Genomic DNA, 15,590 nt, shown 5'->3' with positions numbered 1-15,590 from the left:
TTTCGGATCGAATCAAGTTGGTTCGTAACACCATTATATAAATTTTCATTTTCTTACATCCAGATCATTTCAGATCTGGTTTGTAACATTGACATTAGAGCCGACACTCCTCGGATAATGGTTATCATGCGATCCAAGATGAATGAGGAAGGAGCGACCAAGGAGGACCAAAAACTCATCCTTGTTTCTGTGGGAGTTTCTCCAACCCCCCATTCATCACTAGAAACCACCAATGACGAGTCACCGGCGTGGGCGAAGACTTTATTCAAAGATTTTTTGGTCGAATTGAAAGAGAACTTGAAGGAGATCCAAATTACCATCAAAGACTAGATCTAGGCCCTAATAGCAGTTCTCCTAGCCTAGCAAGGCTAACTCACGCTGCCAGCACCACCGGAACCAGGCACCCAACTGGCGGCCAAAACCTCTCCTATTCCGATTACGGTGGAAACCCCTCCAACCCTGCAAGTTGAAGAATCAGAAAGTGTAATTCTTACATATTACTAGAGAAAAAAAAAAGAATAAAGAAGTCCATGTCATCTTTTCACAATAAATGACAAAAACAAAGGACATTCAATAATTAATGTCACAAATCGGTGGGAATAGTTTTATATCCTCAGTAAAATAAAAATATGAAGTTATTATAGTCATCTTAGAGATAGAATGAGTAAATTGAAATATGTAGGATACAAAAAGAAAATCGTAGTGGTTTTTTATGCAAATCGCCCAAATTAAATAAGAATATATAAAAGTTTAAGTAAAATAAAGAAAAGATTAAACAGACGCTTTCAATAATAGCCAAATGACATGGTGTAAATTATAATTTTCTCATCCCTCGTATCAAACCACGCAAAAACCAAATACGCCGTTGACACGTGTACCACTAGCAACAACCTCAGCGCATGCACTGATAATGCGAATCTAAAAAGAACAAAAGCAGCTCACTGTACTCAGTCACGGGACATCTCCTCGGTAATCGAGAAAATCTTGTACGCTTGCTTCCTCCATTCTTCTCCCTCTCTCTCTCCCACTACCGAGAAAACTAAGTAAAGAAAATGATCTAAGAAAAAGAACGAGAGGAGACATTAATTCAACACAATGGAGAATCCCACCAAGCGTCCACCTGCGCGCTTCTTTCACCTTCTATTGCTCGTCGCCTTCTCCTGGCCGTCGGCCCAAGCCGTCGGCCCGATTAAAACGGTGGTCGTCCTCGTCATGGAGAACCGCTCCTTCGACCACATGCTCGGCTGGATGAAACGCCTCAACCCAGAGATCAACGGCGTCACCGGCACCGAGTCCAACCCGGTCTCCACCACCGACCCAGACTCCGACCGGGTCTACTTCCGCGACGGGGCACACTTTGTGGACCCGGATCCGGGCCACTCGTTCCAGGAGATCCGAGAACAGATCTTTGGGTCCAATGACACGTCGGCGTCGACGGCCCCCATGAACGGGTTCGTGCAGCAGGCAAGATCCATCTCGCCCAATATGACGGAGGCCGTTATGAACGGGTTTAGACCGGAGATGGTGCCGGTCTACCAGGAATTGGTTCGGGAGTTCGCGGTTTTCGACCGTTGGTTCGCGTCAGTGCCGACGTCGACGCAGCCCAACCGGATGTTCGTCCACTCCGCTACCTCACACGGCGCTACCAGCAACAACCCCAGGCACGTGAACGAGCACTAACTCTAATATTTCTTTTATTTATTAATTAGAGAATGGATAATAATATATATAGACGTCCACTATGGCTGATGTCGGTGGACGGAGATTTAGAAATTAAAAAAAAAATTAATACGACATATAAGATGAGAAAATAAACATTAAAAGAAAGTTGTTACTCTAAGGTTTGGGCGTATTTAACACGAGATAAAAGAGCGTTAAGTGTGCAAAAGTATAATGTCAACATCTGACACCAACTCAGACCCTGGCGTGGGAACAATTCAAACCTTGAGTGTCTTTTTAGATTTTTTTTCCAACCCACATTTTGTCTGTTAATATTTGCAGATCAACTTTTACTTTTCGTTTGCATGCATTTTTACATAAAGCCATTACATTTCCTTTAGGTGGGAATTTTGCAAAGGTGGAATGATTGAGAAAGTGAACGGTATTTTAGTACATAAATATATAGAATTTTGTAAGGTTAGTTGCTACGAAGTAGCCTGAAGGTGTCTTTTTTTGCACTAAAAGGACAGAGGAGTCATAAAAAAACATCGGGAGGTTCTTGGTAATCTAGTTGATTCGTAGGAGATCTTCGTGTGCTTAATTCAAATGGTTTATTTTCTTGTGCCAATGGAAATATTGGTCATGCCAACATAAATCCACTTCAATTATTTTACTCTCTTTTACCTCATTTTGTTTTCTATCCGAATTAACTGCCAATGCCTGGTACTTCTGAAAATGACAGGTAATGCTTTATTAATTTTTATGGATTAAATTACCCTTCTATTATTCTAATTAAGGAATCAACTGATACCCACCTCTAAGTAAGTGTTGAAGAAGGGTATTCTTCTCAACTTTCCTTTGGCTTGAAGTATCTTTCTTTGTTAGTGAGAGCTTTGCTAGAGGCAGGGTACAGGAAAACAGAAGTGGGGGAATGATATCAAACTAAACGATTGATTGCTAACCTAACACGCAACTTAGAATAAGTGGGTGAAAAAGAAGTAGGTAGAGAGTAGATGCAAAGAGCATGTGATGTATTTTTCATGTTAAGAATTCATTGGTGATTAAACTACGAACTCAGTAATTGAGTTCTACCACGGCAAATTCTCTCTAGAAGAGGCTGTATTAAGCCTTGAGAGAGAGAGGTCAAACCATTCAATAAGTTTCTTTTTTTTTTTAAAATTCTAAGGCACTCTGTGATATACCTCTCAAAGGAAGAAGTTTCACATGGAGCAATAAGCAGTCTACACCTAACTTCTCTAGATCTGAATATTGGGTAGATACCTCCTGATGTCTCTTAACTGATAATGATATTTTCTTGATGCAATCTTTCAACCTCTACCTTCTTTACATTCTGACCATGCTCCTTTATTCTTTGATTTCTGCACAATAAATAAGCCAGTTAAGATGTTCGGATTTGAGAATGTATGGACACTCGAACAGATAGTTTTTGATAAACTATAGAAGATTGGTGGAAGAAAACTATTTGTATGAAATAACAGGAATAAGTGGAATATTATTACAATGATCAAAGGGGACGATAAAATCATAACGTATCAACAGGGAACTAAAATTTGTTTTACAATATATTTCAAGCATCCATATCTTCAAGTTCATTATCTCTGGACGATAAATTGTTGCACAGACTTAAGTGGAAATAGAAAACTTATCTATAGGAGGGCACTGCGCACCACATTGGCAGATTCAGTCTCATCTGTCATTTATCAGTATTTTTTTTTAGCTTTTTTGGATACTAGAGAAAACACTCAAGCTGATTGACACATTAAGAAGATTTTTCCTATGGAAGGGGAAGAGCAAAAATTTTAGGATTTTATTGTTTAGCTTACTGTTGGCTAATATGCAAATAGAAAACGCATGGAGAATTAGGTGTTCAGAATGTATGAGATCATAATTGTGCTCTCTTAGGAAAATGGTATCTTCTTCTTTCACTGCTTTACGGAAATCTTCTTATGCACTACTCCTTATACTACAGAACTCAGGATCCACAGAGAGTACTCACAAAAATTTAAATGTTCTTATTTTTGGCAAAGTGATAATGCGAAGCGACTTCCATAAATGTCTCGTTTAATAAAGTAGTTCACTATTTTTGCATCCTTAGCAATGGTTTGAGCTTGAGCGACAGAAAATATGTGCAATGCTAATAACTTCTTCATACTTTCTAGTTTGAGTTACATCTACTTTCATATTACTCACATCTTTTTCATTTGTACATAAAGCTCATCTTCTAATGATGATATGAATGCTTTCAAAAAAAGTAAAAAGAAAAATGATAATATGAACGTTGCAACAACAATAAAGCAGGATGCTAGCGAAGGGCTATCCCCAGAGGACGATATTTGAGAACATTCATGATGCAGGGCTCTCTTTTGGCATCTATTACCAGGACGTACCGGCGGTACTATTCTATCGCAACCTTCGCAAGCTCAAATTCGTCTCCAAGTTTCACTCCTACGCCCATAAGTTCAAGGATCACGCAAATAATGGCGGTCTTCCCAACTATGCTGTCATCGAGCAGCATTACATGGATGCCAAGGATCACCCTGCCAATGATGATCATCCATCCCATGATGTCTATCAAGGACAATTATTTGTCAAGGAGGTTTACGAGACCCTCCGATCCAGTCCTCAATGGAATGAGACTTTATTAATTATCACATATGATGAACATGGTGGGTTCTATGATCATGTTCCTACCCCAGTTAGTGGTGTTCCCAGCCCAGATGGGATTGTTGGCCCAGATCCTTACTTCTTTGCATTTAACCGCCTGGGAGTGAGAGTTCCTGCGATCATGGTTTCTCCCTGGATTGAAAAGGGTACTGGTGAGTATGCTGGATCTAATGTTCTAACTACAAGTTTTACAGAAAACATGTGGTTGAATAATGTTCTTGTCATATAATTGGTTGCAGTTGTTCACGGTCCAAATGGTGTTCCATTTCCAACCTCCGAATACGAGCATTCATCTATTCCTGCAACTGTTAGGAAACTTTTTGATCTACAGTCATCATACCTGACTAAGAGAGATGAATGGGCAGGAACGTTTGAAGGCATTTTGCAAACTCGAACTGAACCGAGGACTGATTGCCCAGGTGAAGACTTCTGTGCATATTAACTTTTTCCAGATAGCTAAATATATTAGAGATTATATCACAAAGTACATACTAGACTACATATCAAACAACTTCTTATATAGTAGGATGTAACTATATGTTTATGGCTATACGGTCTCAGGATTCATATTCCCTAAGCCTTATGTGTTTCCTCGTCAGTTCTAGAATTGATTAGCATAATTCCTTAAGTGGCAAACTAGTGTTAAAATTTAAATGGTTATGGCTATATGGTCTCAATATATAATTCCCATAGAAACCTGCCGATACTTTCATACACTAGCCTTATATATCTAGTATAGTCTATTTCATTGCACAGGCATAATAGCATAAGCTCCATCTGTAAATTTCAAAATAAGTTGTATTAAGTACCTTAACTCACAGACTTGGATTAATTTCCCTCCATCTGTAATCAACCTATGGTCATCCACCAATTCACAAAACAATGCCGATAAGATCAACTTCAACATATCAATGCCATCTTAATTAGATTAACTCTCTTATGTTTGTCCTTGTCATTAACAGTGCAACTTCCTACACCTACAAAGATCAGGAATGGAGAAGCCAATGAGGAAGCCAAGTTGAGTGAGTTTCAACAGGAGCTCATGCAGCTGTCCTCTGTACTGAATGGAGATCATCTCCTCACCCACTTTCAAGATAAAATCTTGAAGCAGATGAATGTCAGAGAAGGCATAACATACATGGAGAGTGCAGTCAAGCGCTTCTTCGAAGCTGGAAGGTCTGCAAAGAGAATGGGTGTCTACGAAGAGCAGATCGTGAAGATGAGACCATCTCTCACAACACGAACCTCAGCGCCTGATGCACATCCTTAGTAATGTATGCAGATCCTTAGCAATGTATAAAGGGGCTAAAACGATATCCAATGACAACCTCCAGTCATGCATAAAGGGGATAATCTAAAGATTTATACTATATTAGAGAATTACACACTAGATCCATGGAGTGTCTAAACCAAAGATTATCCGCTCTGTATTTCTCACCTATATTATGCTGTCATAGTGTCAGTTGTATGTGATTAAAGTAAGTTTTCTTTCTAATTCTGTAGTCTAACTCAACTCTTTCCATTTTTTACGACTTATATGGCATTCTGTAGTCAATGGCAGTTATAAAAAGCGTCACCGTGGAATAAGAACTATTATGCGACGCAAAATTTGGACAGTTTTCAACTCCGGCAAGTTAGAAATTATGCGAGAGAGATAAGAATTGAAAATAGAAATTCCAAGTCAAAGCTAAAAGTCATTAAAACAAATCTAAATTAGTTTAGAGAAATGAAATCCTCCTATATGTCTAAAAAATTGAATAAGAATTGAGTTTTGAAAATTGAAACTAATTAGCAAATCCAAATCCTACTATAATAATGAAAGCCCAACATAAGTTGATACATGGAAATCCAAGTAAGAATAGAAAATGAAAAGTTGAATACATATAAGAAAAATAAAGATGACTAATACACGTGCAAGAAAGGAAAAAATGATAGATCCACCGAAACCCAATTAATCTTATTTTCATTAAATAATAGAAACAAAATTTTCTTACAATCTAATTCTATGGTTTTTAATTAACCTTTTGAACAGAAATTATCTGGTTAACTACTCTTGTAAAAAATATCACCTCTCTTTAATAAGCAACCGAGCGACAAACATTTCAGTACCTTCCGATAATATTAAATTATTCTCAGTTGTAGCTCAAGTAATTATACATATATAGATGAAATTTCTCATAATAGATAAAAAATATACTCTATGAGGAATTATAGAACTCGTAAATGATTTGTACGAAGTTTCCTCTCTCTAGATATCTTCTTCTAAATTTCTAAATCAAAATTTCTAAATCACCTACGTAAACGTGTAAAAGACATCAATTTTTTGTACTAAGAGAAACTACCAAAGAAAACTCCAATTTTAATAGGTATATGAAGTTTCTATTTTTATTGTTTGTGTATTATTCAAACGCCATAAATTTCATCCAAATATTATTTATGTTTTCTTCTATGAAATGTTTGAACCATTTGAAACCTGAAATCTAAAACTTAATTCTTTACGCAATTTGAACTTTTAAAAGCTACGTGACATAATTATGCACGTGAATCTAATTTATACATTTCAATGAATGTAATTTTATCCATGAATTTACTATTATAGAAATATTGCTCTTACAATCTCCTACATTGAACATTTTATAATAAAACATAATTCTTAAATAATCCATTAGGATTTATAAATTTTTTAAGGTCAAGATGCATGAGCTTACTTTAGATTTTAACAATAAAGCCTTACGAAAATCATGAACACTAAAATAGTCTCATGAAACACGTGTGTTATAAAGAAATTGACTCGATACAAAACTTTTAAATATAATTCTAAATTAATTTTGACATGTCAATCAACAAAAGTAACATATGATAAGTCAAAAATATAGAATAACATCCTAACACAAGTCTAAACTTGATCAAACATAACACTCATAGCACTAAGATCATATTCATAGTCATAAGATCAATAGGATTGTTTTGCCCCCTCAAACAATTTTAAAAATTCATAGGGGATTGAAACTCAATTATTTTTCAGATTAAAGTAGTTTCGCCATGGGCTATGATTGAAGATGCTAATTTACTTGTTAACGTGGACACTGCCTTTTCTAAAAAGTTTTCATGAAGCGCCTGATAAGAGCCGCTACATGGCTGCCAAGTGGAAAGATGGGAGGGCTCTTGTTAGAGTCTGAATCATAAAAATCAAATTATATGGGTCGATGCAAGTTGGGCCAGTGAAGAGTCTAGTAGGTTGCGATTATCAATAGTACTCTCGCTAATGAAATTACTAAATAATTTATAATTTATATGGAATACTACATAGTTGCTCTTTATGATGAAGCTCTAGCTTATGCTAGAAGGCTTAAAGAATTTGAGTAGTAATTGATAAATTGTGAACTCTTGGCATTTTAGTGACTCCATCACTTCAGTAAAATTTGTTAATAGTTTCAATGTTTGTATAATCTATATGATTTATCTAATTATTCAATAACGTATTAGGTGGCTAACCTATACTCTTATATACAGATCTATTTTACAAGTAGAAGTATTAATATAGTTGCTTATAAACCTGCTAAATAGGTTCAGTATTTCTTGAGTGTCTATAAAACCTTGTCTAGTTTACCGTTAAAAACCTATGTGACTCTAATTATGAATAACATTTTTTATGGACCTTCTATACAAAAAATAATAATCTAAACTTTACAAAATTTTTGAAGGTTAAGATACATGAGCTTACTTCAGATTTTTTTTTTTTTTTTGCAATAAATAATTGTGAAGATCACAGACACTATAAAATCTTTGTAAATGCATGTACATTTTAAACATTGATTTACTATAATATTCAAAATTAATTTTGACAAGTCAATTTTCAACGAATAGATTCTAGCACTTCAAAATGTATTAAATACATACTCAAGTAAATATTAATTCATAAACATAAAACCCACACCCCCTATATCAGAAATCGTAAATCTACTCACTATTCTTGTCACAAATTGATAAAAAAGAATACTAATTAGGCAAATAACACTACCCTAACTCACAGGAGGGAAGAAAACTAGTGAACTCTCGAGAAGTATCTAATTGAGTCTAACAATATCATTTGCATGGGTCGGATCCTATTTGGATATTGTGTATAGTCTAGAAAATTCAAAAAAGTGTTCTATCATGCCAAAATTCAGAATTTTAAAAAACCAACTTTCAAAAGTCTTAAACATAAATTTTCAAATAAATCTAAGACTAATAACTCACACATCAAATCATGAAAGATAAAATATATCAAGCAAAATCCCATATGTGAAACAAAATTTTCCAATTTTTATCAATTTCAAATTTACAAACTTAATCAAAGATAGTTAAAGTTAAATAGAAACATATTATACTCCAATTATAGATGTTAAAATTAAGCACAACATCTATAGATCAAGTCTTATATCTTACTATGGATGATATTAAGTATTACATTTAAGAACGACTTTTTTCATGCACTAATATATTTACGTAGGTTAATGAGTGAACAATCTAAAAGTTCAACCGATCTATAACAATATGCATAAAGATTATATAGATTTGTAATAACAACTTAAAAATAGTAAGGTAGCTCTTTTCTTAAATCTTATCAAAGATATTCTTCATGCAAAAATTTCTCAATAAGATTTTTCTTTTTTTGTACATTTTTTAATAAATTCTTCACTTTTGTGAAGCCATAATAAATCAAGATTTTCTTAAGTACTCGTGTTAAAAGACTCATCATCAAACAGATATACATTTTATGTGGATAGAGTATATATAGTTCTCATGTGACCTATTGTTCAATATTTCTATAGTGAATCCAAAGAAAATTTCTATATACCATAAATTATTCATATAGATGAATCCAAATATATAGTATCATATGCCATAACAAGCCTCTACATATGCATCTACATAAAAATAATAAAATTCACGTAGGAACTATAATTCAATTAGTTCGAAAAAAAATAACTATTCCTCGATGTCAGCATCGTCCTCTTATAAATCTATAAATGTATCATTGAAATAGTGGTGAGCACATAACCTAGTAAATATAGTCAAAGATAGTATAAAAGTAAATATAAATATATGATGAATATCATATATAATATATATGTGCTCACAAGTGTTACAATATTAAAATAACACATAACTAATAAAATTATAAAATAATAAGTAAAATTAAATTAAACAAGTAAAGAAAGATATGGATAGAGAAACTGATTCTTGCAACTAAATAGTGCTTGGCTCAATGGAGTATGAAGATGGTTTGTGGCTTCTTGTTACTATGAGAAAGAGCGTAAGATAGAGGGGCACCTGCACTTTTTGCTTCCAAACGAATAAAAAAAATATATTTATTTTCAAAGATCAAAATATAGTGATTCCATAACTATTATGCAAATAATCACTAAAATAGAAAAGTTTTAAATTATTTTTGTAAAGAAAAAATCATGAAAAACTCTTCTTAACAACTATAACAAAATTTTGATTCATTGATAAAAAGAGTATTATTAAAATTGCAACATGAGTCCAATATAATATCAGATCTAAGATTATAAACAAAATTATAATAATAATATAAAGTTGAATCGACAAGGAGAAAATGATAAATATTTTCACTTAATTAAAAGTGACCAAATCTAATTATTGGTTAAACTTGAATATTTAAGAGAAAATAATTTAAGAAAATCTTGATTTTAAAATACACCTAAGTCCATGGTTAAAAATTATAGAATTATGAAAAATATTTTCGTCGCTTAGGCCCATAATATATCTACTGTAATGTAACACAATGTATTAATAATCATATAAATTTCAGTGAAAATAAAACAAAAATAAATTAATGTACGAAGATATATTTCCTAAGTATTGATTATCTCCAATAATAGTAAAATCTTCTACAGTCATATCCCATCTTACATCTAATCAAGCATAACATCACATTATAGAGGAAAATAATATAATATTAATATAGCCATTCAACTCAGTTTTTATCTTCTCATAAGAAAGAGAAATAACCACTTGTTCTCACAATAAAATATAATATTATAGTCATTCAACTCAATTTTTATCTTCTTGAAATAACCACTGATTCTCATCACAATCATAATACAAATAATATAATACAATGCCAAATATTATGATTGCCATTAAAATAATTCAAGAATTTCTAGCTTGAAGAAGAGAGAAGAAGAAAACAACAAAAAATAAAAATAAAATTATTTAATGAGAAAACCAGCCAAAAGTTTTTGTCCCCTGTCTCGGCTTACAAGCTCCAGAATCTTATTTTATAAGATTTTATTCATCCTCTCTCCTTTGATAGTATCACCAATAAAGGGCATTTAAGAAAAAACTTACAAAATCTACTAAATCCGTTATCTATATTTAATCTATCTTCACACCTACTTTTACTTCATAAATATTAGAATTTCGAAATAGCTAATATTGTTGCCCATTAAGATATCAATAGGAGATGTGATGAGAAAGTTACAATCAAAATACTAGACATATATTAGTAAGATTCAAATTGGATATTAATGAATCATCAGTCTATTTTCATATTAGCTATGATCATGATTTCGTTCCATTTTCCTTCACCCATTATAAATATTTTTGGAGAAATGTTTAAAGCAAGCTCCTTATTTTGCAAAATTGAATAAAAGCTCATTAAACTATTTATCACAATTAAACTTTGACTTGTTTTTATAGATTTGTCCATATAATCTCTAAATTTTATAACAATTGAATTGACAAAATATGTGAATAATTTATGAGTTTGATACCAAACTCCATATAGATGTATACAACATTTATGAGATCATATTTGATGATTCTAATAATATATAAAGTTTTAGAATATTTTGATGTTTCCAAAATAATATTGATTAAAGTTTATATTCAAAATATATAACCAAATACAAAATAAATATATGCTTTTTCTAAAATTGTCATCTTCTGATGAACTTTTAGCTCTCGATAAGATTGAATTTAAAAACAGATTTACGAGAGATAGAGTTCAGGAGAATTGAAGCTTTCCATTGCATTTAGGATAACACCAATCAAGATTGATATGGTAAATGTAAAAAAAGAAATTAAAATGATGTAATGTGTTGTTATTAAAAAGATGTACAACTTGTTTCATACTTTTATTATATCTTTAAGTAAATATTTGATTATCAAATATTATCAAATAATGATGAGAGGGTGGATTATTTAGTTTTTGAGGTGATTGGGGAAAGGCTGCTGATGCAAATGAAAACAAACTACCGGAATTAATAATCACATTAAACATGTGAAAGTCTAGAATGAATACTTTGAAGATCGGAAAAGAAAAGAGAACGTGGCGGCTTATTTAGCTCAGTGCAATTTTATGGAACCTTTGGTTAGAGAGGAATAATAAAATTTTTAATAACTGTGCTAAATTTAATGAAGCATTATCACATAAGTTTTTATTTTTTTATTGAAGAGGGATCCAAGGAGAAGATGCAGTGAAGTGGGTATGTCAACTGACGTAGGGGTGGTCGATGAAGAATATATTGAACTTGGAGGAGTAATAATGCCGCTGGGTGAACTGAATTGTCTTCTTATACTCTTGTCTATTCTTATTGTCCTTTTAATTTGTGTTATAAGGGTGATATATAATTGTAAACCGGTGCTGAGTGGTAATATTTGTTGGCTATTTTAGTTTTGGATGTTGTAATGGTTTAACTAGATTGCTTATGATAGTGATTGGAATACTTTGGATAGGTGATGCTTTGTGGGACCTTTGGTTTTGTAGTTCATATACGGTGCTAGGTATTTTTGGTTGTTTTGTATCTGTGATTAATCTTAGTGGAATGTTAGAACTAATTAATTTTCAATAAAATAAGGGTTGCTGCCTGTTTGTAAAATGTATATATATATTATTAAATAAAAAATCTAATTAATAGGCATATGAGTTCATATGCAGTACACAAAAATGATGATGAAAAATTAGATTAAATAGAATGCCTATAAAAAGGGAGATGAAAAAAAGAAATAAGAATATTTAGTTCTTCAGATTTAAAAAGTATTATTTTATTTAAAATGTACTATTTATTTTAGAAATATATAAACTGATATTTTCCATTCAAAACAAAAGTAAGGATAATAAAATTAAATGATTCTATAATAGAAATATAAGTATAAAGCAAAAAAATAATTGCTATGTCAACAATATCTCCGATTTTGTCGTGCAAAACGGTCGTATTTTTTATCTGTTCGATGGATCTGAAATATTTAATTCTTCTCGATTGCTTAGCTCATGCACTAAATTTCGCTTTTCTCTTAATATATTTTTTTTTTGTCTCGTTGAATTTCTCTTGTTCCCTTGGCCCATGCAGGCACTGTCTTATAACCTTTAGTGATTTAATACCATCAAAACGCTCTCTTTTATTCGTTTGTGGACTTTCATCTGAAAAAGAAACATCTCTTTTCATTATTATATTATAGGTTTGATTAAATTATCTTTTATGTGACAGGGTTGCATAAAGAGCAAAAGGTTTTTGTAAATTTAAATATTGGCGTATAATATCTTACTTGGACTCTAACAAAAGTAAAGGTTTTAGTATATTTTGTCATGGTATTAACAAAATTAGAATATGAAATCGTTCAACAAGGATAACAAATTTTAAGTAAAACTAGACCATTGATGGTACTTTTTTAAATAAATAAATAAATCAGAGTATATAAAAGTTGATTTTAATGGTTGGGGTTTATGAATGAATATTTTAACTCAATACATTTTGTTAAGTATTTAAAATTTCCGGACAAATGATAAATCCAAATTTTGGCTCCAGCACTGGCTGGTAGAAAACCAAATACTAAAAAATTACTAAGTGTAAATTACAAATATATCAAAGTTTAGGATGTTAATTAAAGAAATATTCTCATATTTCTTTCATACGGATGCGCCATTTGAGAGCACCCTGAGTTTATTTTGATTGATTGTGTTCATAATCAGTGGCTGATAGAAAGCAACGATGAAATTGTGGCACTAAACGGTAACTAACAGTTGAGTGAATTTCCAGCAATGAAAATACTCGATTAAGAAAGACGTACATCAGACAAAGGCAAAACATAGATGGGTAGGATCTCTTCGGACAAGTTTGACCATGACCGACTACAGTACAAAGCAAGGACAAACAATAGCGAAGTACCGCGTACTTTTCACGCAGACTCTCGAATCCGTCTTGGCTAATCTCATTTGGTGCAACGCTCACTGGCGATTCCAATCCTCGAATTTGGCACGTCGAAAAGCACCCTAAAGTTCTGCTGCTGCATGTTGGCGATCACGTTAAGCACCGCGTTCACTCCCGCCGGCGCTGCCGCCATAGCAAGGCACGTCATGCTCCCCGACGAGCTATGGATCACAACGTTATCCTCTGGCAGCGTCACAGTCAACCCGGCAAACATAAGCCTGATCTTGGGCACTACGATGCTGACGTTGTAGCACGTGTCGAACCCCCCGAGCGACGTCACTGGTGCCTTCACACTACGACGGAACTCGTCCCTTACCGCTGCGTATGCCGGCGCCACCAGCCGCGTGAACATGGTGCCGGAGTCGACAATGGTGCCGGCGCCGGTGGCTGGGTCGAAGGCCAAAGCGGAGGGCGGGATCGGCACGACGCGGTTGCCGACGCGGACTCCAATCATGTTGACATAGTAAAGAGAGGAGCGACGCGGGTTGGCTAGGAGGGGAGTCGTCTTGATGCGGCGAGGCTGGCCCTTGAGGCCGAGCCGAAGAGTTCCGGAGAAGTTTAAGGATTTATAGCTGGGGAGGCAATACGAGAACGTTGCGTTGTAGAGATTCTTACTCTGCGACAAGAAAGACAAAGGACCACGGCCGAGGCCGAGGAGCCCCTGCGGGGGCATCGAACCACCGGTCACCTTCGTTACGCACCCGAAGGTATAGGAATTTACGATCTCGGAAGCTAGAGAGAGGGAATCCTGGCCGATCGCAGCATCCATGGAGGAGGATCCATACGTCATGCTAAACCCGCAAGAAGTGCTCCCTGAAGCGCAAGAAGGGTTGGGCACCTGCGAGCACTGGGGAGAGCCGCAGGGGATGGGTTGATAGGTGGAGGAAACGGCGGGAGAAAAGGAGGGAGATGAAGTGGCACAGCCAACACAGGAGGAGCAGGGGAACCAGGCGGCGTCGTTGCTGGTGTCGACGGCGACCAGGAGTTGCTGCGGTGGGGTGCCGAGGCGGGCGCGTACTACGTAACTCGGGATCTGGAGGAGTTGGCGGCCGGAGGCGATGGGGACGAAGGATGAGCGAGACGAGGTGGTGGCGAGGGAGGTCAGGTAGAGGAAGCGGGACTCGTCGCGGGCGGACTGCTCGACGAGGAAGTCCAACCAAGAGAAGGAGGGCTGCGTGGGGTGGAGAGGGGAGCACGGCCCGAACGCGTGCATGACGCGCAGCGTCGTGCCCTCATCCGGTGGGTTAGAGCAAGGGGTGGCGATGCGTAAAGAGGAGGAAGCTAATAGGACTAGCAGTAGCAAAGGAAGTGGAGAACAAGCCATTGCCATATTGTAGAGCTCTGGGCTGGATATTGGATAGTGGGTACCTAACCATCCATAGCCTCTCTCTATATATACACACACACAATGCGTGAATATGGTTGGGTATTTGGTGACTCACAGACTGTATTCCATCATCGCGACAAAGCCGTGTGAGTGTGTATGGGAGACGGGAGGGGCAAGGAGTAGTGGCGTAAACGAGCGGGGATCATCTGCATGCATTCCTGCACGCAATAATAGATTCGGAGCAACGTAAACAAAACGCGTCATCACTTATCGATCAGGCATTGGTGCCGCTGGCTGTTGGCTGTTGAAGAAGATGTTGTTATTTCGACGGAACGAATCGGTGCGCATGCTCAGTGAAACCGTGAAGAAAGGCAATAGACTGAGATCGTACCAACGCAAGAGCCAAAAGGAATTGCGCTTTCGAGATATTCTATTTCGAATATAAAAAAAGAAAGAGCGGATTAGTGCAAAGTGCAAATTGAGATGAATAGGAGAGTACAAGTATGTGAGGCTTGTGAATAATAATATGTTATTTTAATGAAGGAAGAGATCATGGTCGATTTTGCCCGTTAAATTAAGCACATAAGAGAGGAATCTTTTGCTTATAAGTCGCCTCACTGTACTGGATGATGTCTTTAGAGCTTGTTTTGGAGTTTGGGGAGTATCTCTCGGCCAGATTAATATACATCTCTCATTTCCGT

General features: G+C 35.3%; 2 protein-coding genes across 2 annotated transcripts; one reads left to right on the top strand and one right to left on the bottom strand.

Moving 5' to 3' along the window:
- The first annotated feature begins 851 nt into the window (after positions 1-851).
- LOC140776756 (non-specific phospholipase C2-like) lies at positions 852-5,839 on the top strand. The gene is made up of 4 exons (XM_073120597.1): positions 852-1,661; positions 3,979-4,496; positions 4,584-4,763; positions 5,307-5,839. The coding sequence occupies exons 1-4, from the start codon at positions 1,096-1,098 to the stop codon at positions 5,612-5,614; spliced, it is 1,572 nt and encodes a 523-aa protein (XP_072976698.1). The 5' UTR covers positions 852-1,095; the 3' UTR covers positions 5,615-5,839.
- Positions 5,840-13,358: 7,519 nt separating this feature from the next.
- On the bottom strand, positions 13,359-14,937 carry LOC140776113 (aspartyl protease AED3-like). The gene has a single exon (XM_073119690.1). It carries the CDS (start codon positions 14,890-14,892, stop codon positions 13,564-13,566), a length of 1,329 nt encoding a protein of 442 aa, XP_072975791.1. The 5' UTR covers positions 14,893-14,937; the 3' UTR covers positions 13,359-13,563.
- Between the last annotated feature and the right edge of the window lie 653 nt (positions 14,938-15,590).

The sequence above is a fragment of the Typha angustifolia genome, chromosome 14, assembly GCF_048772165.1.
Source record: "Typha angustifolia cultivar Huaian chromosome 14, ASM4877216v1, whole genome shotgun sequence".
Lineage (NCBI taxonomy): Eukaryota > Viridiplantae > Streptophyta > Magnoliopsida > Poales > Typhaceae > Typha > Typha angustifolia.
The sequence above is the reverse complement of the archived record's forward strand: the minus strand, read 5'-3'. Positions and strand labels throughout refer to the sequence as shown.